The sequence below is a fragment of the Plecotus auritus genome, assembly GCF_963455305.1.
Source record: "Plecotus auritus genome assembly, chromosome: 7".
In the NCBI taxonomy this organism is placed as follows: Eukaryota; Metazoa; Chordata; class Mammalia; order Chiroptera; family Vespertilionidae; genus Plecotus; species Plecotus auritus.
This window is the reverse complement of record NC_137774.1, coordinates 53,115,195-53,137,785: the sequence shown is the minus strand read 5'-3', so window position 1 is coordinate 53,137,785 and position 22,591 is coordinate 53,115,195. Positions and strand designations below refer to the sequence as shown.

General features: G+C 52.8%; 1 protein-coding gene across 1 annotated transcript in view; it reads left to right on the top strand.

The window, feature by feature from the left end:
* Positions 1–1,077: 1,077 nt before the first annotated feature.
* Positions 1,078–22,591, top strand: part of ADORA2B (adenosine A2b receptor) — a 26,093-nt gene continuing 4,579 nt past the window's right edge. The window contains exon 1 of the mRNA XM_080677133.1: positions 1,078–1,498. Within this exon, the coding sequence (XP_080533259.1) occupies positions 1,164–1,498 (335 nt within the window). The 5' untranslated portion in view covers positions 1,078–1,163. The remainder of the gene's footprint in view (positions 1,499–22,591) is intronic.

The window sequence follows — 22,591 nt, the reverse complement described above, 5'->3', positions numbered from 1 at the left end:
CTCTGGAAGCAGAATTGGCAGCACTACTACCCTAGGAGTGCCCGGGAAGGATGCAGGAGGAGGGTGTAGGCGCCCTTCCTGGGGAGTGGGGGGTTGGGGGGTGGGAAGTAGGATCAATAGCTGAGTGTCTGAAGGAGAGCACACAGGTCTGAGGAGAGTTGAAAATGAGCTTGTTTTTGGACGAACTGGCTTTGGGGGGCCTCGGGGTCTCCTGGTGGAGTCCGAAAGTTGTGGGCAGTGAGATGCTCGGGTCTGGCCCTCAGGAGGTGCTCAGGGCGGCAGGGGAGATACGGTGTAAGGGCCGCGTGTGAGGCCTTGGGAGCCTGAGTGTGTGAAGGTTAAAGAGAGCGCCTGAAGAACAGTGGCACTTTAGGGAAGGGGGGTGAGGAATGAAGGTTGTGGACCATGTCGCCAGGTGAGAAGGCAGAGCTGGAGGCGCCCGGCAGAGGGGGGAAGGCCGGCGCCGGGTGCAGGGGTGGGTGCGGCGCAGAGCTGCAGCCCGCAGAGCCTTCCTCGCCATCGGGGCTGAGCGTGGGTCTCGTAGCTGCCTGCGAGTTCGGGCACCTCCGTGCCCTCCCTGAGGCATCTCATCCGGGCAGCAAGGCGAGCCCCTGCCTGTCCAATGGGGAACGCGGGGTTCGGGTAGGGAAGCCTCCAAAGGCTTCAGGTCCTGGACACCCCGCCGTCGGTGGAGTGGCTTGGGGGCTGCTGGCAGCGGGCTGGTGCGGCGGGCGCGCGTCCCCGTAGCCCTCTCCATGCCCTGAGCGGCCGGCTCCGAGCGCCCTGGCGGAAGCAGTGCTACAGCTCGGGACACACCCACCGAGAGGCAGCATTAGGGAAAATTGGGGAACTTGACTTTGTCAGATGCTGTCACCACGGACCGTGGCTCACCGCCGCGGCACCGCGTGGGCGCAGACCTCGGTGTGTGTGTGGGGGGGGGGGGGGGGGGGGACGGAGAGGCGGTGCTCCGCGGGGCCCGAGACGGGCGGGTACAGCGGCCAATGGGCGTCACCGCCTCTCCACGGTCCCGCCCTCTTGGTCCGGTCCCGAAGCACCCAACACCAGCGCCTCAGACGCGGCGGGCGGACGTGCGGTCCCAGCGCTCGGGCCATGCCCGGCGGGGCGCACGCGGCTCCCCCGCACTCGGCGCGGCCCGGGTAGCGATGCCGCTGGAGGCGCAGGACGCGCTGTACGTGGCGCTCGAGCTGGCCATCGCCGCGCTGTCGGTGGCGGGCAACGTGCTGGTGTGCGCCGCGGTGGGCACGTCGAGCGCGCTGCAGACGCCCACCAACTACTTCCTGGTGTCCCTGGCGGCAGCCGACGTGGCCGTGGGGCTGTTCGCCATCCCCTTTGCCATCACCATCAGCCTGGGCTTCTGCACCGACTTCTACAGCTGCCTCTTCCTCGCCTGCTTCGTGCTGGTGCTCACGCAGAGTTCCATCTTCAGCCTCCTGGCCGTGGCCGTGGACCGGTACCTGGCCATCCGCGTCCCGCTCAGGTGAGGCGCACGGCGGCCCCGAGCCCAGCCTAAGCCCCGCCAGCGCCCGCCCGTCCCGGGGCCGGGTTCCTGGCCTCGCGAACGGGCCAGACCGGCGCGCGGGGCGCTCTGAGCCGGTTCCCGCCCTGGAAGACAGCGGCCACCACCCGAGACTCGTGCATGGGCTGCCCAGACCCTCTCGGTGTCCCGGGCCGGGCCCTAGAGGCCTTGCTTCCCCGGATGCACGGAGATCTATGTAGGGACACCTATAAGGGTGCCGGTGAGTGTGTTCCCCGGAGCCCGGCCTGTCGTGGAAACTCCGGGAAAGGCGCTACTTCCGCGGGCGGGTGGAAGCCCAGGAGCGGGAGGTTTGCTGATCGCATCTCCCTCTTTGCGGGGAGACGCGGCCCTGTGAGTGCTGGGGATTCGGAACCCGGGCAGTTTCCAGGGCAACTTTGAGCGCTGGGACTTTCGTGGTCAGAATGGACACTACTCACGACCCAGCTTCAGAATGTACCTGGTGGCGCCCGAGGCCGGGCTGGGCGGGAAGGTGGGCTTAAGTGGGGGGAGTGCTAGGACATGTGTCCCTCCATGCTTCATGGTGACTCAAGTCACCTCCGCATGTTTTTTAAAGGACCTCATGCGCGTGTGTGACCTTCTTTATCCCCGCTGCCCGGTCCCGGCAGGCTCTTTCTCCCGCACTGAGAAAATGTAGGATTCAGGGGATGGAGCCGCCGGCCCGGGAGCCGAGCCCCAGCTGCAGCTGAACAATGAATTCGGAGTTGAGCTCCTGAGCAGGTGTGTCTGGGAGCCGCAAGGCTCGTTGGAAATCTTTATGCTCAGCCTTTGGGCCCCTTTGGCATGTCTGAGTTGGGTGAGCTTGGGATCTCTTTGGGTTTGGGGCTGAGACAAGAAACTGCCACAGGAGCAGGAAGGGAGGGAAGGAATTAATTTGAGTGCCAGCTCTGTGCGGCGGTTTATATTAAACATATATCCTTTGACTGCCAGTAATTCCAGAAGGTAGGTACTGTGACCTGCATCTTGTAGGTGAGGATCTTGCTTAGGAGGGTGCATTTGGAATGAGCGTCAGAGCAGGACTTACACTCAGAGCCGGCACTGTGCCTGGCGGTGCCAGCAGGCTGTGGGGCTATGAGCAGCAGCAGTGTCTGGGATATGGGCTAAAAGCCTCCTGCTGCTTCCAGAAGCCGATCGTATTCGCAGTAGATGGGTGGCTGGAGGAGAAATGTGTTTGTGGGACTTGACGGGGCCTTCCCAGCACCGCATGTTGAGCCTTTCCTTGTGGGTTGGTCTTGCTTGGGTCCCCGCCTGAACAGGAACCTCCCACTCTGCCAGGCTGGGAGCCTGACCTGCGTGTCTGGGCTTTCCCTGTGCTGCTGCCCTTGACCAGCCAGGAGGCCTCCTGTGTCCCGTCCCGTGACAGCCCAGGGATCGCCAAGGTAACGAGCGGCATGGCACACTCTTCTCTCGGGTCCCTTCCTGCCTCTCGGTCCGCATGTTGGTTACTTGATGGCCTTTTGGCCTGTTTGCATCCAGCAGGTGCCACCCCAAGCTGCTCACATGATGGAAGCCCCTTGGGCATGCCCCTGGCAGAGGTCCAAAGAGGCCCTGCTAAAGTTCCTGGGAGTTCCTGGAAGAATCCCCTGTGCCCTGTGGAGCAGGAAGTTCCATCTGTTAGTTCTTGTCCTGGTTTGTGCTGGGCGGAGACTTGAAAGAAATGGAGTGGGTGTGTTAAGGGGAAAGACTGAATCACTGGCCCTAACTTCTTTGCATTTGCTAAGGGCAGAGTGCTTAGTGGAGAGTCATCCTGCCGCCCTGCTGGCCTCCCACATGAGTTTAGTGTGGAAGAGGTCCATGCAGGCAGCCCCACTCCCTGTCCCGGGAGGGCCTGGGCATCTGACCGGTCCCCAGCACCCACCCCACCTGTGGTTGGAGAGGTATTGTGTTCTCAGGGCTCCTGGGCCCCTGGGGGCTGGTGCCTAGGGCAGGCTTTGTCCCTCAGCAGTTTCCGCACTTCCTGCTTCTGAGAACCATGGCCCTGTGAGCGGGCTAACATGCAGATTACAGGCCCCACCAGGCCCTGCTGACTCGGGGGTGGGGTGATTACTGGGTCAGCAACTTTAACTGGGGACTTCTGGCCCCGCCAAGTTTGAAACCCTCTTGGAGTCAGGAAGACGTGGGGCTCTCCTTCACTTTATTGCTGGGGCCGGGGCCCAGCTCTCACGTGGCTCCAAGGCCCACCTTCGGGCCTGGCACTCAGATGGGGGGAGTGCTAGCCCTCACAGGCCAGAGGAGAGCGGGGCAGAGAGGCCGCAGATGGGCGTAGAGCTGGAAGTGCCTGTTTGGGAGGAGGTGTCTCTCCTATAAAGGTAGTTCCAGGCAGTTGGGGCAAAACCAGCCCTTGGACGTGCCCTAGGTCTCACCTGTTCCATGGGCTCGGAAGGCGTCTGTGCCCTGAGCTCCGAGTGCGGCCTGTGCCCAGCTCAGGGCCACAGCATTACTAACAGTGAAGATGACAGAGCAAGAGGGCAGGGGAGCCTAAGGTGGTGCTAGGCACAGATGGCAGCTTCGGCTGGACCTGGAAAGGAGGAGGGTCTGCCAGAGCAGGCACTGCCCTCGGCCTTCAGAGTGAGGGTGTCTGCAAACAGTTAAGTCCATACAGTTCCTGATGTTCCTGGCAGAGGGTCCAGTCCAGTGGGCGCCATCAGAGTGGGCAGGAATTGGGGGTCACCCCTGCAATGACCCCTTTTTGGTCGATCTGAATGACCACGTCTCAGATATCATCGCGCATGTCCTTTTAGCAGCTCTCGATCAGCTCCTGCTGGGTTCCCATGGGCCCCCCCATCACCTCTCGCTCCCCTACAACCATTCTCTACACTGCTGCCTGAGAGAATGACTGGAAAATGCCAGACCAGTCACTCCCCTGCTTAAAGCTGTGCGCTGGCACCTGTGAAACCCCAGGGTCCGCTCTGGCCTTAGGGCCCGAAGGCTCTGGCTTCTGTAGCCCATCGTACCCTCCGCACCTCACTCACCACCACAGGGCACTGGCCAGGTCCCTGTGCCAGCCCAGCTTTGCTGCCTTCCTCACTCCCCACCCAGAGGCTTCCCTGCCGCTGCCTCTATCCTTAACCCAAGTCTTGGCCAGGCTGTGGTCTCTTTCAGTGGAGTGTGAGCTCTGAGGGAAGGCATGATGCCAGGCATGGGGTAGGGACCCACATTTTAGATGAATACATGCGTGAAGAGGGTGTTGTGGTGTGTCATGCCTCGGGGGAGCGTGTGGGGAGAATATGCAAAAACAGACTTGGGGAGGGAGGGCCCAAGATGGCAGATCCCAGGAACAGGAGGGAGCTCTCTGGTAAAAGGATGTTAGAAGAGGATGGTCCAATGAGTCCAATAAGGGGAGAAAAGAGGGGAGCCCTCACAGGCCTGAGGAGAGTGGGGCAGAGCAGCCGTAGGAAGGCCAGCAGGCCTCAGCGCTGCAGGTCCTGGGCAGCCGCGGGCCCTGCCCTGGGGGGCCCTGCTCCTGGTTCCCAGGCACAGTCCTTGGCTATCCTGGCTCTTAGGGCTGGAGAAAAAGTCCCGGGGACCGGGAGGAGGGAGGGGCTGTGCCTCTGTGTTATTTGCCCCCGTTGGCCCATGCAGGCCTTTCAGCCCCACCTGCCAGCGGTGCACCCAGGAAACCAGCAGCAGGTGCTGCCTGGCGTGGCCGAGCCCATGTCTGTGGTGCTGAAGGGAACCCCTGCAGGCCGGGAGCGGCGGGGCAGGGACGAGATGGAGGTGGAGCCTGGGAGCGCCCTCGGCTCCCGGGTGGCTGTGGAAGGAGGCCCACCCACCGTGGCCTGTCCAGGGCTGTGACCTGCTGCCCTGCTGACCTGGTGCTGCCCACACTGCTCTGTGCGCTTGGAAGGGCGGCCAGCCGCCTCGCAGCACCGGCAGGGGGAGCCGGCCTGGGCCTCAGCAGGGTCCCCACCCGTTCTGGGGAGTAAGCGTGTGTAAAGGACAGAAGTTAACACTTTGAGGTAGCACTCCGCACTGCCGCCTCTGCCGGGCCACGCCGGCCTCCTGCCTCGTGGGCATGCCCCGCTGGCATGGCAGGGCCCAGGCTCCATGAAGCCCTGGTTTTGATCCATCAGCTGTGATCACAGTTGCGGGGACAGGTACGAGGAGCTATGCCCTCGGCTACTCTGGACATTAGAGCTGTGAATATCGAGAACTGCAGCCACTCTTGCAGCCTTTTCTGTGTGCCAGGAATCCCCGTGCATCATCTCGGCCAACCTTATGGGGGCAGATACTTCCCTATTGCTCCACAGACCAGGAAGCCGGCTCGGGGAGTTAGGGTCAGCCCAGGTCACAGGCCGGCAGGGCTGGCTCCAAGCACCGTGGTCAGCTGAAAACACCCAGTAATGAGTGGTCCCTCTGGGTGTAGGGGAGTGAGCAGCAAACTATGATGGGGGACCCTTTAAATATTACCCAGGACAGAGAAGACTGTAGATCAAGAGTAATGTGACCAAATGAGGGAAGAAGACTGTGCCTGGGCCAGAGGGCATGAGGCGTCAGAGTCTGACTAACCTGGCAGGGACCCGTGTGGGGCCTCTTCCTGCCTCTTTCCTCAGACGGAGCTGGTCTCGGGGAGCTAGTCTAGGGGGGCTGGTCTTGGGCGTTGGTCTCGGGGAGCTAGTCTAGGGGGGCTGGTCTTGGGCGTTGGTCTCGGGGAGCTGGTCTCGGGGAGCAGGTCAGGGCTGCTCGCCTCAGGGCATCAGTAGGCTGCGCTTGGTCTCTGAGGCTAACAGGCTGCAGGAACTTAATGGCAAATAGCAAGTGTCCCTTCTTTATGGAATTAAAGCTGAGAACAGACTTCACAGGCTCCAGGGTGGCCTTCTCACTCGGTGGGGGCTGAGGGCTGATGCTGGGGTCGGGGGTGAACCGGGGGAAGGGGCATTAGAGCTGAGGTGGGGCACGTGCACAGAAGCAGTGCGGTTGGCGGGGTCGGGGGGGGGGGTGGGGGGCAGTTTGAGGGCTGAGAGCAGGCAGATCGAGGGGGCCAGACGCTTGCTGAGGAGTTTGGGTGTTGTCCACAGGGCACTGGTAAGTCCATGAAGGAGGGTTTGTTTTAATTACTTTATTTTTTTAATCCTCACTGGAGAATGTTTTTATTGCTTGAGGGACAGAGAGATATCGACCGCCTCCTGAATGTGACCTGACCAGGGAATCAAAACTGCAACCTTTTGGTGCATGGGGCGCCAGCCAGCCAACTGAGCCACCCGGCACCAGGGCAGGTTTAAAAATATATATAGATTATTGTTTTTGTTTTGACAGAAATCAACCATTCTGCACAGAAGTAAATATTCAAAAGTACAGAAGGGCACAAAAGGGAAAGTGGGACCGTCCCAGCTCTTGCCCCTCACCAGCCCCCCTGCCCGGCATGTTGAAAAGAAATTGAAACCAGAGAAAAGGCTAACTGCGAAAGCAGCCACCAATCTCCGACCCCTGGTTTCCCAGTCTGCCTGCCAAAGGCACCCGCTGCCTGGCTGGTGGGCTCAGTGGTTAGAACGCTGGCCCCCAAACGGAACGACGGGCATTGCTCTGGACGTCGGAGTGTACCCGGTTCTTATTCGCGGCGGGTTTCCCCGGATCATTATTCCGTGTGCGCTCTGAGATTTCACACTGACTCCCAGCTTCCCTCCCTCATCAGGGGTGGCACTGCCCCGTGGACTTTTCCAGTCTGAGCATTGTCTTCGGCTCTGAAATTTTTAAAAATAATATTTTCTTGATTATTTCCTTATCTCCATTTTCTCTATTGTTTCCTTCTGGGATTCTTAATAGATAGGTGGATATTTCCCTTCCTTGACTGATTTCATGTTTGTCTCTTAAATGTTCTCTAATATATAACTTTCTAATACTTTAGCTTTTCATTCTCCTCTGGAAAAGTTTCTTTTCCCTCCAATTCTTCTATTTTTTTTTTAAAAAAAAATTTAGCATTCATTTCTACTTTTTTGGTTTAGATTAAAATTTAAAAAAATTTGAAAACCTTCTTTGGACTCACATGGTTCAGATTCCTCAGGGGGTGGAGTGTAGGCAATTAGAACCCTCCCCCGACCCCATCCTCCATCACTGGGTGCCAAGCTTCAGCTTTGGGAGGGCGGGCAGTGGAAACAAATGCCCCGCTCCATGGGAGAGGGGGGCCGTTGGGGGTGGCTGAGGCAGCCCACAGTCTGGCCCACGGCAGTCTCTCCCCTCCTCGTCTCACTTCCGGGCTGCAGCCTGGCCCCTGTGGATAGCAGCCTCTCTTCCTGCCGCCCTTGCTTCTGGTTTAGGGCGTCATCCTCATGACCCTGCCTGCCTCTGGTTTCTAGAAACTCATTAATCTCTGTTTTGCTGATGTCACCTTCCATTTCCATTTTAGGGTGGTTATGAATTTATTTCCTTTTGTGTTTTCTACTGTCATTTAAATATGACTTTCTGAGAAGTGCCAATTAGGTGGAACCTGGCAGGCCGATGTAGGATTTTAATCAGGAGTTTGATGTGGTCAGGTTTGCATTACAAGACAGTCATTCTGGTGGCCAGGAGGAGTTGGAGGGGACAGTGTGTAGGCTGGCCATTCCCTCCCGGGGGAGGGAAGAAAGCATGGCCAGGCAGAGGCTGTGGAGAAGGAGGCCGAGTCTGGAGATATTTGAGACGTAACGTTTGAACACCTACACCAGGGAAGGCTGGTATTTGCAGCAGAGGGGCCACAGGTAAAGCCACACAGCAACCAAGAGACCAGGATAGAAAGGATCCTGAAAACCAAAGGGGGGCCCTGGAACCCCAGTCCGTGGACAAGGACTAGAGACATGGCATGCGGTCTGCAGTGCCTGGCAGCCTGCAGGTGGGCGTGCATTGTATGGACACTGAGTGCATTGTGTGCGTGGCTGGAAGGCAGGTCACAGGGGCAGGTCCAAGAGGACTTGCTGGCTTGGTTGGGTGTCGGGCAGGAGGGAGAAGAAAGAATCCAGGGTGACTCCAGCTTTGGGGGCAGCTGGGTGTTGTGGTCTCAAAGATAAGGGGAGCTTTGGTAAGAGTTTCACAGGCTGTTTTTAAGGAACTTGCAGGTCGAGCATTACAGTAATGGCTGAGCTATGCAGGAGGTGGTGGAGTGTGCGGGTTTGAGGCCGGTCAGTCCTCCAGCTTGGCTCTGGACCCAGGTCCTCCCACCTGTGGGGAGCCCTGCACTGTCCATTGCTCGGGCCTGCTGAGCGGCTCTTTCCTGTAGCCACTTAAACACATTTAAGCTCCTCTGGCCTCTCTCAGCTGCACCTTCTCTGGTTTACAGCCTGTTTTGCTTCCACCACCCACAAACTTCCAAAAGCAGCTTTCTGTACATGCTTCTCAACTTCAGTGCTGATTGTAACACCACTGCCAAACCCTCATTTTAAGAGAGAGAAGGTAGAGAACGACAAAGCTTTCCTGAGACATTACAGAACTGGTCCTTTTGGTTGCGCTTCTTAAACCCGCCGTCTAGCCGCTTCTCTCTGCCCATCTCTGCCTCTCCTGGGCCCAGGATGCCGGGTCTCTGCACCACGTTGTCCTCTCAGCCATTCGGTTCAGAGCAGCAGTCTTTCTCCAATGAGCACCTGATTGTACCCCTTCCTTTCCCAATGTTCCCAGGCCTTAGGAGAAGGCCTCAGCTCCACTGGCTCTCGTCCCTTCTCCGACGCATCCTGCTCCCTCTCTCCTTTGCTTCTCTGCTCTGGCTTCTCAGGACGCCTCTTAATGCCTGGATCTCCTGAGGCCAGGCCTTTGCACACCCTATTCTCCCTGCCCGGAATGTTCTTTACTCGCTGACTCTTCCCGATTTTCACCGCACTGTTGCTGGGAGGCACCAGGGTTCCTGCGCAGTTCTCTGCATACTCGCAGCTATTTTCTTAATAACGCTAGTGTGTGAGGTGTGCAGAGCTGTGTGTGTGTGTGTGTGTGTGTGTGTGTGTGCTCACACACGTGTCTGTGTGTGAGGGATGCATATGTATACTGTTGGAGATTAGCTCTGATATGGATGCATGAGCTTGTTGCCTGGACATGCGGAGCCCGAAGGAGACAGAGGAGAGGTAGGAGGAACTGAAGAGGTAGGAGAGGACACTGGCTCACCAGGACCGATAGGTAGGTTCCGCAGGGAGAGGTCGCCGTCTTGCAGAGGATAAAATAGCTCCCAAATGTGGCATTTTCAAGAATCATTAGTAACCTAGTTTTAATAGCAAAGACATTTTTTAAAATTACAAAACAAATGCAGTATATGTATGTGTGTGTACATATATGCATATACACTCATTGCATTTTATAAATGTCCCTGCTATTAAAATACACACACACACACACACACACACACACACACATATGTGTACCCATTTGACTAATCTAATGCGTCTGTGGTTTCAGAAAGAACGAGTCATTCTGAAGTAGTGTTTCCCCACACAACTTCTAAGTTGTAAAACTAACATAATGAATACTAAGGTTCTCTTCACTTAAATATACACATTGTTCATATTTTGCTCTGTTTGCTCTCTCTTTGTCTTGTACACACACTCACGTTATACTTAGGACTTCCAGCAGCACAGCCAGTCTGTGGTCAGATGTCCCCAAAGATCCCAATCATGTTTATACTTTTTAAAAAAAATCCAGGCCGAAACCGGTTTGGCTCAGTGGATAGAGCGTCAGCCTGCGGACTGAAAGGTCCTGGGTTCGATTCCGGTCAAGGGCACGTACCTTGGTTGCGGGCACAACCCCAGTAGGAGGTGTGCAGGAGGCAGCTGATCGATGTTTCTCTCTCATCGATGTTTCTAGCTCTCTATCCCTCTCCTTTCCTCTCTGAAAAATCAATAAAATATGTTTAAAAAAAAAAAATCCAGGTTCCAGTAAAAAAAAAAAAAAAGTCATGTGTGCATTTAATTCCTTTAGTTTCCTTTAACCTGGAATAGTTCCTCAGTCTTTTTTCTCTCATTCAAGATGCTGACGTTTTGGGGGAGTGCACGTTGTTTTACAGGCAGTCCCTTAATTTGGGTCAGGTTGTTTCCTTGTGATTAGATTCGCCGTTTAACATTGTGTCCATATCAGTGCATCACTAAGCGGCCGTGCTGCCTGCCTGCTGTGGACGGCACGTCTGCCCGGGCGAAGGCTGTCTGCCAGCTGTCCCTGTGCAGGCATGTGCCCCGTTGACCGTTCTGCCTGAGGCAGTCATTGCCAGGGAAGTGGAGATTTTCTGTTTTCTCATCCCTTCCCCCCTCATCAACTGGCGTTCTCTAAAGAAGGCTCAGCTTTCCCTGCTCTTCTTTAAATCACATTTTAAGCGTCAGCGTGGGCTATGGAACCTTGGTTTTATTCCGTGTGTTCTAACCCACTCCCGTTACTCCTTTTGATGCCCACATTTGGACCCTGGGAGCCATATGAGTGCACCTCGGTTTGAGGGTTCCCAGCATTTCCTCACTCTCTGGCACAGAAGCTGTTTTCTGGGTGGCAGCCTGCGGCCTCTCGGTGGAGAGGGTGTTCAAGACCGCAACCCGTCACCATGCTCACTCCATGGGAGCAGCTCCCCTCTGAGCCTGCAGTGCCCGGGAGGAGAGGCTTTCTGTTAACCCGAGTTGGATGCACTCTTGCTTGCGTGGAATGCCATGTAATGAATGGGTAGGGATGACAGGGTTAAGCAGAGCATCATTTGACAACTATCACTAATAACTGGCTTAGGCAAGAAAGATCAACAGGTGTTGAAACCCACTGGTGAAAGTTTGATGAAAAGCAAGATATTTACAAAGTCTCACTGTATCTACCACAAGGTATCTACTCATTACAAAGGGAAAAGAGGTTCCGGGGAGAACCTGCAGACGCCCCGATAACCACGTGATCAGTTAGCAACCCTGTCGTGGCACATCCTGGTGTCTTCCTCCAGTGGCTGTGCCTGGCGAAGCCGATGCTTTCACCAGCACATGTGCTTCCACCCCAGCATGGAAGGTCCCTTCCTCCTCTGGCCTGGTGTCAGGCAGTGGCCCTTTTTCTCAAGGCTCTTATTCCATGGGAAGGAGGTCAGAGTCTTGGGCTGTCCCTGAGTCCCTCCCGATACATGAGACCAAAATATGGGACTCACCAAAAGAACCACCTCAAAGGGGAACTCGGGGAGACCTCGTCCTGGCCCCACCTCAGTCTCAGGGGGTTGCGTCACTATCAGAGCGCTCTAGACCAGTGGTCGCCAACCTTTCGGACCTCACGGACCACCAGTTGGCAACCGCTGCCTAGACTGCCTCCTGTTGGCGTAGTGAGCTGGAGGGAGCGCCGCCGGCACTCCTCACCCATTGCCCTTGGGTGACTGTGAAAGACAAATGGCATCTCTTTCATCCACCTTTCCATGTGGCAGTGGGCTCAGCCCAGGCCCAACTGGGTCTACCCCGGATTCACACGTTGGAGCGTGTTGGAGTAGGTGAGGCCCTCTCAGGAGCCAGAGCGGCTGCGGGCCCTGCCTCCTCAGAGTGACAGCCTGTGACCACCGGTGGCTGTCTGGTGGGTAGGCAGGCACTGTCCTTCCCTCAGGCTGCCCCGAACTGTGGCTTAGAGTTACCACAAATAGTAAATGTGAGACCTTCCCACTCCCAGACCCGGACTTCATAAAAGTAGTACCAAACAGTATCTACTCACTTTGTGTAAGAATGGTTTTATTTGTTCTTTACATGTTTGATAGAATTCATTAGTGAAGTCACGTGGGCCTTAAGTTTTCTCTGTGGGAAGGTTTTTGGTTGTGTATTCTATTTCTTTACTAGATACAGTGTTGTTCAAATTTTCTATTGCTTCTTCTGTCCATGACAACTTTTAAGAAACCCTGTTTGGTGCTCGCTTTGGCAGCACATATACTAAAATTGGAATGATACAGAGAAGATTAGCATGGCCCCTGCGCAAGGATGACACACAAATTCGTGAAGCGTTCCATATTTTTAAAAAACTGTGGTACATCTACACAATGGAATACTATACTGCAGTAAAAAAGAAGGAGTTATTACCATTTGCAACAAAATGGATGGAGCTGGAGAGTATTATGCTAAGTGAAATAAGCCAGGCAGAGGAAGATAAATATCACATGATCTCACTCATTTATGGAATATAATGAACAACATAAACTGATGAACAAAAATAGATCCAGAGACAGAGAAACATCAATCAGAACGTCAAGCCTCAGGGAAGGTAGGGGAGGGTGGGGGTAAGGGGGAGGGATCAACCAAAGGACTTATAGGCATGCATATAAGCCTAATCAATGGACACAGACAACAGTGGGGTGGGGGCATGAATGGGAGGTGGAGGGTAATGGGGGAATAAGGACACATATGTAATACCTTAATCAATAAAGAAATTTAAAAAAATAATAAAAATAAAAAAAGAAACCCTGTTTGGTTCCAAAGAAACCTGAAAAATGGGAAGCAACTAAATAGAAAAACCTCCCTCTTATACAGACTCCTCGTCTGAACTAGAAGCTGAAGCACAAGATGCGCGCGGGCGTGCGCGCGCACACACACACGTGCACGCACGCACATGCACACACACGTCTCGTTTTGTTCAGAGCCACCAGGTGGGTGTTAAACACGCACATGTGGCTGAGAAGCCCGAGTTCTGTTCCCTCCTCAGGAATCTGGGCTTCGTTGGCATTTCTTGCCGGGCGCAGTGTGCGGTGTTGGGGGTGCAGCGGCGTGTTGTCTAACAGATCGGGCCTGTGCATTAGCGTGCAGGTCCGGGAAGAAGCAGTGCGGGGTGAGGTGCAGGCTCGTGGGAGGTGAGCCAGGAACCCTGGGGCGCCGTGCAGCACGGGCGTGTTTCAGGACAGGCTGGCCGGCTTCTGCAGGAGGTCTGTGAGTGACACAGTGCGTGTGTAACAGGTACACTGTGGCCACTGCTTCGGTTCATCTGGGGTTCTGCCCAGGCAGAAAGAGCTGGGATGGTGGGAGGGGCTTTACCATCTTCAGCGGGACGGGACACGCCGCAGTGTGGCGGCTGGGCGGCAGGAGCCTCTGGACACTCAGGACCCAGGAGGCAAAGACATTGCTCTCCCTGGGCCTCGCTCCTCAGGACGCCCATCCCAGCCGGCCCCGCTCAGGACAGGCCACACTGCCCGCTGTGCCCATCGTACTGATGGGCGCTTGGCTCAGAATTCCTCTCATCTGCTTGCCTTGGCACCTGTCAGCCTGTGCTAGTTGCAGTTTTGCCATTAGACTTTCGGGGACATACTCCCTGTGGCAGCCCACCCCAGCCCCGCTGCCTGCCGCCTGGATGGTGCAAGGTATTTTCTTAGTGCTCCAGTTACAGAATTTGGTAGGTTTTGAGTGGTTTATCCTAACCCCACTTTCACACAAGTCCTGTTATTCGTGTGCAATTTTAGAGAATATGAGGTTTTCTAAGAATACACGTTGCTTTAAAGCAGAAGTGTTTGTGGTACACAGGAATGCCGCATGTGAGCTGGACAGAACATGAAGTCCCTGGATAAACGACCTTATGAGGCCGACAGAACTCCATGTGCATTTACGCAGGGTGTGTGCATCCGTGAGAAGGTGGCTGGTTTCCGCTGGGGACTGCAGAGCCAGGGAAGACCCTGCCCCAGAAATAGGCCAGCAGTTGTTAGGCAGGACCTGGCGCGCCCCTCTAACTATGTAACAGTGTCCACACTGTCCCTTTTGTTGAGTCCCTCCACATGACTGCTGTTCTGTGTCTCCTTAGCTAATGAGCTCCTCCATGGAGGCGGGGTGGGTCCCCGTGCAGCTGTGCCCAGCAGTGGGCTTGGCCACTTACCAGAATGTGGGCTTTCACAGAACGCCCTTTGGTGGGGGCCAGACTGGCCTGCTTGTTAGGAATAATAAGGCTGCCCATGCTTCCTTTGTTCACTTCCACACGGCCTTTAATTTGCTTCCTACACCTGGGACCATGTCTGGCTTCCTGCTGGCACTGCTGTGCTCACTGCCTCCACAGAAGAGCGCTGACTGGCACGGGGCAGCTGCAGGAAGGCTGCAGCCCACCTTTCAGGAATGCTTTGGACACACACACACAGATATTCTGAGAACCCTGGGGCACCGGGAGCAAGGTGTGGGCCGGGAGGGAGATGGGCTTCAAGGAAAGCACAGGAGCACAGCGTGAATGGGATAGGAGGAATGGCAGAAGGTCACGAGAGCCTGCACTCGATGCCAGAGACGGAGGGGCCCCCTTCCAGCATCCTGCCCAGGGCAGGGACACCTACTGCTTCCCACAGCACGGCTGACGTCTCTGCGCTGTCCCAGGCAGGGCCTCAGGGCACTATTCTGCACTATGGAGCTGGCGATCTGATGCTAAAGTACTTGTCTTTGGAGCCCACACCTCTCCTCTGGGTCTAGGTGTGTCCTCCAACAGAATAGTGAGTCTCTTTGTTGCCTTTAAAAAAATTTTTTTTAATTGATTTCAAAGAGGAAGGGAGAGGGAGAGAGAGATAGAAACATCAATGATGAGAGAGAGGCATTGATCGGCTGCCTCTTGCATGTCCCCAACTGGGGATTGAGCCCGCAACCCAGGCATGTGCTCCAACCGTGTCAAACCGTAATCTGGTTCAAAGGTTGACACGCAACCACTGAGCCATGCAGGCCGGGCTCTTTGTTGCCGTTTAAGGACTGTTCACCAAAGGTAGCAGACGCCTCTTCCTGTGAGCAGCAGTTCCCAGTGGCCGCTCCAGATGGGGCTCCACAGGACCTGCAAGCAGCGTTGGCAGGAGCCAATGTGTCTGAGGCAGAAGTGGAGCAGCTGACCTCTGGCTGGGACAGGCAGGGGCGGAGCTGGGATTTGTGAGCCGTAAATGACTCCTTTTGGCAAAATCTGAGTCAGATTAGACTGGGTTTGTGTCCTGACTGCAATGTAGGGCCACCAAGCCAATAATTTAGCCTCGGTGAGCCTGTTTTCACATCTATAAACTGGGATCGTGGCTCTGAGCTCAGAAGATGTGGTCTGAGCCAGCAGCTTAGTGCCTGGGCAGTAGGCCCTCTGGGGGAAGGTCTGCAGGCGTGTGTCTCCAAAACTTGGCATTTGATCATGTGGTTCAAAAGCTGCTAGAATGGGAAACTATCTGCCAGTGAGGAGAAAATGAAGAACTTGTTTTAGATGAAGAAATGGATGGTGAACTTTATTTCTTAAAGTTTCAAGTGCCATCTACTAGTCCCATCTAATAAAAGAGTAATATGTAAATTGACCATCACTCCAACACACAAGATGGCTGCCCCCATGTGGTCAAAGATGCCTGCTACCATGTGGACACAAGATGGCCACCACAAGATGGCCAGGAGGGGAGGGCAGTTGGGAGGGACCAGGCCTGCAAGGGAGGGCAGTTGTGGGTGATCAGGCCAGCAGGGGAGGGCAGTTAGGGGTGATCAAGCCTGCAGGGGAGGGCAGTTAGGGGTGACCAGGCCAGCAGAGGAGGGAAGTTGGGGGTGACTGGGCCTGCAGGGAAGGGCAGTTTTTGGGGGGACCCAGGCCTGCAGGGGAGAGCAGTTGGGGGGAACCAGGCCTGCAAGGGAGGGCAGTTGGAGGCAATCAAGCCTGCAGGGGAGAGCAGTTAGGGTTGACCAGGCCAGCAGAGGAGGGAAGTTGGGGGTGACTGGGCCTGCAGGGAAGGGCAGTTTTGGGGGGGACCCAGGCCTGCAGGGGAGAGCAGTTGGGGGGAACCAGGCCTGCAGAGGAGGTCAGTTAGGGGTGACCAGGCCTGCAGGGGAGGGCAGTTGGGGGGGAACCAGACCATCAGGGGAGAGAAGTTAGGGGCAATGAGGCTGGCAGGGGAGGGCAGTTATGGGTGACCGGGTCGGCAGGGGAGGGCAGTTGGGGGGGACCAGGCCTGCAGGGGAGGGCAGTTGGGGGGGACCAGGCCTGCAGGGGAGGGCAGTTAGGGGTGACCAGGCTGGCAGGGAAGGGCAGGTAGGGGTGACCAGGCTGGCAGGGGAGGGCAGGTAGGGGTGACCAGGTCGGCAGGGGAGGGCAATTAGGGGCAATCGGGCTGGCAGGGGAGCAGTTAGGCATCAATCAGGCTGGCAGGGGAGTGGTTAGGGGGTGATCAGGCTGGCACGCAGAAGCATTTAGGGGCAATCAGGAAGGCAGGCAGGCGAGCAGTCCTGGATTGTGAGAGGGATGTCCTACTGCCTGTTTAGGCCCGATCCGGGGGCAGTCGGACATCCCTTGAGGGGTCCCAGATTGGAGAGGGTGTAGGTTGGGCTGAGGGACACATACCCCTGTGCACGAATTTTGTGCACCAGGCCTCTAGTATATATATAAAAGCTTAAGCAACTGTCTGACCATTCAACCGTTCACTATGATGTGTACTGACCATCAGGGGGCAGACTCTCAATGCACAGGCATGGAAACATGGAACAGACTGATAAATCTCAGAGGGAAGGGGGTGGGGGAACGGTGGGAAGAGATTAACCAAAAATCTATGCATACTAGAGGCCCGATGCATGAATTTGTGCACCAGTGGGGTCCCTTGACCTGGCCTGTGGGGATCTGGCCGAAACAGGCAGTCCGACATCCCCCGAGGGGTCCTGGATTGCAAGAGGGCACAGGCCAAGCTGAGGGACCCCTCCTGTGCACAAGTCTGTGCACTGGGCTTCTAGTTAGTATATAAAAGATGAAAATGGAAACATGGGTTGGATATATCAGCTTTAGCCGAGTATTTCAGGTCTTCAAAAACAATTCATTTCAGCCTCACAGTTCTTTTCCACTGGCTGGCTGGACTCAAAGGCCCGCCATCACATCCCTGGGTTGGTCCTGGCCTTGACTGAAACCAGCCTTCTCCCTCTCGACCCAGAGCACGGCTTCCCTTGCTGCACCTGGACCTCCATGGGGACTTGGGCTAGGGTTTCTTCTTGGTTCTCTCTACTCTCCAGAGTAGTGTCCCTTTCCTAAAGTTCCCACGGTCCAAACACGCTGCCCACCTCTCATGCCGCCACCCCCGAATGCCACCATCGTTTTGCCCACTGCACCCCCATCCGGCTTGAGTGCTCTGTGCTTGGCTCAGTCTTTCATCTCTGCAGTCTCTTTCACTCTTCCCCGCCTCCAACTCCCATGGTCCAGCCTGCAACTTGTCAAGAACAAAATCTGTACAACCCTCAAAACCACAAGGCATCCCACTATATTTTCCAGCAAGTTCCATCTTCCACTCCTGGAGACAGCTAGGCTCCTCCTCTCCTTCAGGCAATGGCTTTCTTCATGGTTGTCTGAGGGAATCACAGCTCTCAATAGCAGGTGGCCTTATCTGGTCCCCACCCAACTTACCCTCCCTGCATTGGTCCTGTTCTCTTTCTTCCTTCTGCCACAGAAGGCAAGTGTCCCTCCACACATGCCCTGGACTCCACATCCTCACATTCTTAGTTTATTAGTAATCTTGCCTTTTTTCCGCATCTTTCCTCTCTCTACTGATCCTTTTCCTCCAGATACTAACATCCACCATTCTCTTGATCCTAACCTCCTTGCAACCCACTCTTTCCTTTAACACTGGTTCAGTTTAATTAAATGTTAATAATAATCAGAGGAAAAAGCCCTAGGAATTGTCCTTGAGTCTTCATCTTCCTACATCCAATCCATCTTCAAGACTTGTTGGTTCTACCTCCAAAGTGCATATTTTTGCTATCACCATGGTCCAAGTCAGCATTTTCTCTCTCCCTCTCTCCCCCTCTGGTTGTATTATGTGCTTTTTTTTCTTCCTTCAATATTTTTTTAGGTTATTTTACAATTACAGTTGATGTACATTAGTTTTAAGTGTACAACCCGGTGATTAGACATTTATATAACTTACAAAGTGATCACCTGATAAATCTGACACCATACAGTTATTATAATTTAACTAGTAGCCCTGCGCACAAATCCATGCACCAGTAGCTCTCTGCGGGGCCTGGCTGCTCTGCGCCCACTGCCCAGAGGCTCTCCGTGGCCCAGAGGCCCATCTGTGGCTGGGTGCAGAACACTTGCCTTGTCGCTGGGGCAACGAGGCAAGTGTTCTGTGCCCCAGCCTGGCCAGAGGCCCATCCGTGGCTGGGCACAGAAAGCTTACCTCGTCGCCGTGGCAACGAAGCAAGCATTCCGCCAGGCCGCTCACGCTGCCTGCTTTCAGCGGCTGCCCCCCTGGGACTGAGGGACTCCGGTGGGGCTGAGAGGACTAGGCGCCGCCATCTTGTGCCTATGGGCACCGCCATCTTCGTGACGGAGTGATGGTTAATTTGCATATTACCCTTTTATTAGATAGGATGATTGTATGTCCTATGCTGTACTTTACATCCCCATGACTTTTGTAATTACCAATTTGTACTTCTTGCCCAGCCAGTGTGGCTTAGTGGTTGAGCACTGATCTATGAACCAGGAAGGCATGGTTTGATTCTCGGTCAGGGCACATGCTCAGGTTGCAGGCTTGATCCCCAGTGTAGGATGTGCAGGAGGCAGCCAATCGATGATTCTCTCTCATCATCGATGTTTATCTCCCTCTCCCTTCCTATCTGAAGTCAATAAAAGAAAAATTTGTACTTCTTTTTGTTGTTGTTAATTCTCACCTGATATTTTTTCCAATGGTTTTTAGAGAGTGGAAGGGAGGGGGAGAGACAGAAGCATCAATGTGAAAGAGACACAATGATTGATTGCCTCCCGCACACACCCTGACTGGGGCTGGGCAAGAACGATTGAGCCTGCAACCGAGGTATGTGCCCTTGACTGGAATTAAACCTGGGACCCTTCAGTTCAAGGGCTGACACTCTAACCACTGAGCAAACTGACTAGGGCCAATTTGTACTTCTTAATCCCTTCACCTTTTTCACTCATCCCTCCCAGTCCCCTCTGATCTGGTAACTGTCAAAATGTTCTCTGTATTTATGAGTCTGTTTTTGTTCTGCTTATTCACTTATTTTGCTTTTTTAGATTCCACATAGAAGTGAAATCATATGGCATTTATCTTTTTCTTTCTGACTTCAGTCAGCACAGTACCTCCCAGGTCCATCCATGTTGATGCAGATGGCAAGATTTCATTCTTTTTTTATGGCTTAGTCATTCATTTGTATATATGCACCACTTCTACTTTATCCATTCATCTATTCATGGACACTTAGGTTGCTTCCATATGTCGGCTATTGTAAACAATGCTGCAGTAGAGATATAGATGCATATGTCTTTTTGAGTTATAGTGTTTTGGGTTTCATTGGATAAACACCAAGAAATGGAATTGTTGGGTCCTTGTCTCTTGTTATAGCCTTTATTTTAAAGTTTGTCTTGTATAAGAATTGTTACCCCAGCTTTCTTTTTTGTATTTGCATGAGTTACCTTTTTCCATCTCTTTACTTTTAGGCTGTGTCTTTTGTGAGATGCGTCTTTAGTAGACAGCATATAAATGGGTCTTATTTTCTTATCTGTTTAGCTACTCTGTGTATTTTGATTGGAGCATTTAATCTATTTACATTTAAAGTGATTATTGATAGGTACATATTGTTATTTCATTATACATATTTATGTTCCCTTTTTCTTGTTTCTAAAGAACTCCCTTTAATATTCCTTCTAATTCTGGTTTGATGGAGATGAACTCCTTTAGCTTTTTCTTGTCTGGGAAGCTCTTTATTTCTCGTTTAAAAAAAATTTTTTTAAATTGATTTCAAAGAGCAAGAGGGAGGGTGAGAGAGACAGAAACATCAGTTATGAGAATCATTGATCAGCTGCCTCCTGCATGCCCCCTACTGGGGATTGAGCCTGCAACCTGGGCATGTGCCCCAATTGGGAATTGAACCATAACCTCCTGGTTCATAGTTTGACATTCACCTACTGAGCCACACCGGCTGGGCATCTCCTTCAGTTTTAATGAGAGCCTTGCTAGGTAGTCTTGGTTGTAGGTCCTTGTTTTTCATCACTTTGAGTATTTCTTGCCATCGCTTCTGGCTAGTAAAGTTTCTGTTGAGAAATTAGTTGACAGTCTTATGGGAGCTCACTTGTAGGTAACTAACTGCTTTTCTCTTGCTGCTTTTAAGATTGTCTCTAACCTTTGGTATTTTAATTATGTGTCTCTTTAAAAAATATTTTTTATTTCAGAGGAAGGGAAAGGGAGAGATAGAAACATCATGACAGAGAATCATTGATTGGCTACCTCCTGCATGGCCCCCACCAGGGACCGAGCCCACACCCTGGGTAAATGCCCTCAACTGGAATTGAACCCAGGATCCTTCAGTATGCAGGCCAACACTCCATCCACTGAGGCAAACTGGCCAGGGCTTTGATGTGTCTTGGTGTGGGCCTCTGTCCTTCCTGAACTTGTATGTCCTATTTCCTTCACCAGATTAGGGAACTAGTTTTCTATCATTTTTTTGAGAAAGGTTTGCTTTCTTTTCTCTTTCCAGCACCCCCACAATGTGAACGTTGGTATGCTTGATGTGGTCTCAAGCGTCCCTTATACTATTCCCCCCCGCATTTTTTTTGCTTGTTGTTCAGATTGGGTATTTACTGCTTCCTTATCTTTCAAATCACTGATTTGATTCTTGGTTTCATCTACTCTTTCATTGACTCCTTGTAATGTATTCTTCATTTCAGTTACTGTATTTTTCACTTCTTACTGGTTCTTTTTGTTTTCTATCTCCATTTTTATATTTCCTAACTCTTGTTGAAGTTCTCACTTAGTTCATCTACTCTTCCCGAAAGTTCATTGAGCACCCTTATAAAGTGTTTTGAAGTCTGCATTTAGTAGATTGCTTGTTCTGCTCTTTTATTCTTAGTTTCCTCCCCATGTTTGTTTCTATGTATTAGGTAGAGCTGCTACATCTGTCTTAGTAGAGTAGCCTTATATAGCTGGTGCTTCAGGTGCCATCCCCCCAACATGGGCTGTGTGCAATCTCTTGTAGTTGAGCCTTTATTGCTGTTGGAACATCAACGGGAGAGATTTATTCCACCCCTCCACCCGCCCAGGCTGATTGGTTGTGAAGACTGTCCTTGGCTACAGTGGAGGATCTGCTGTGCAGAGGTCAACCCTATTGAGCAGGACTGGCTTCAGTGGGGCTCTGGTGCAGGAGGCAGTCAATCAGATTCTCTTTCATCATTGATGTTTTTATGTCTCTTCCTCACCCTGAAATCAATAGAAATATATTTTTAAAAAATCCAGATCCCTTCCTATGCTATGAGCTGGCCCTAGCCTCATCTTAGGTTCATTCACATTTTGTTTAAGAAAGCAAAATCCTTTCCTGTCTGAGTGTTACACATTATGTTCTGCCTGAAATAATTTTCTCTCCATCTTTCAAATGTTTTACTCCTCAACCTTTAGCTCTGCTATCTGATGTCCAAGGTCTTCCTGTCTTTCTCTTACCTGCATCCTATTCATTTTGGTTTGGCCAAATTCATTCTGATTTGTAATTACATATTTGTGTGTTTACTTGTTTATTTTCTGTCTTTTCTATTAGCTTTACAACCCCTGAGGGCTATAATTATGTTCATTGTGCCTAAGAGAGCATAATACAAGGGAATAAAATAGTGAACCATGAGGGAAGAAAGGCTGTGACTGGGAGTCACAGAAAACTGACTACCTGCTTCCCTGATGGAATCAGCTGCTTTTTCTTATCTAAGACAATTAGCATAAAATTCTAGTTTTTCACATGTGTAGGATCCAACAGTTTTAAAAAATTATGTATTTTTATTTCAGAGAGGGGAAGAGATAGAAACAGTGATGAGAAAACATCGATTGGCTGCCTCCTGCACACCCCCTACAGGGGATTGAACCTGCAACCCAGACATGTGCCCTGACTGAGAGTTGAACTGTGATCTCCTGGTTCATAGGTCTATGTTCAACCACCAAGCCACACTAGCTGGACAGGATCCAGCACTTTTGACAAGTTCAGATGTGGTTGGATTCCAGTTGTTTTGAACTGTAGTGGGAAGCCACTCCATGATCCCTATGTGTACAGAGTACTCTGTGCCTAATACTCCTTAAAAAAAAAAAAAGTCAAGTAAAATAAGCAGCATAATGTGGTCCAAGGAACACAGGTCTGAAAGTCCTGACTTAGCTTTGGTCTTTGGTTCTTATATTGCTGTTATATCTTTGTTTCCTTATTTGTAAAATAAGGGAGGTTGCACTAGAGATAAAAG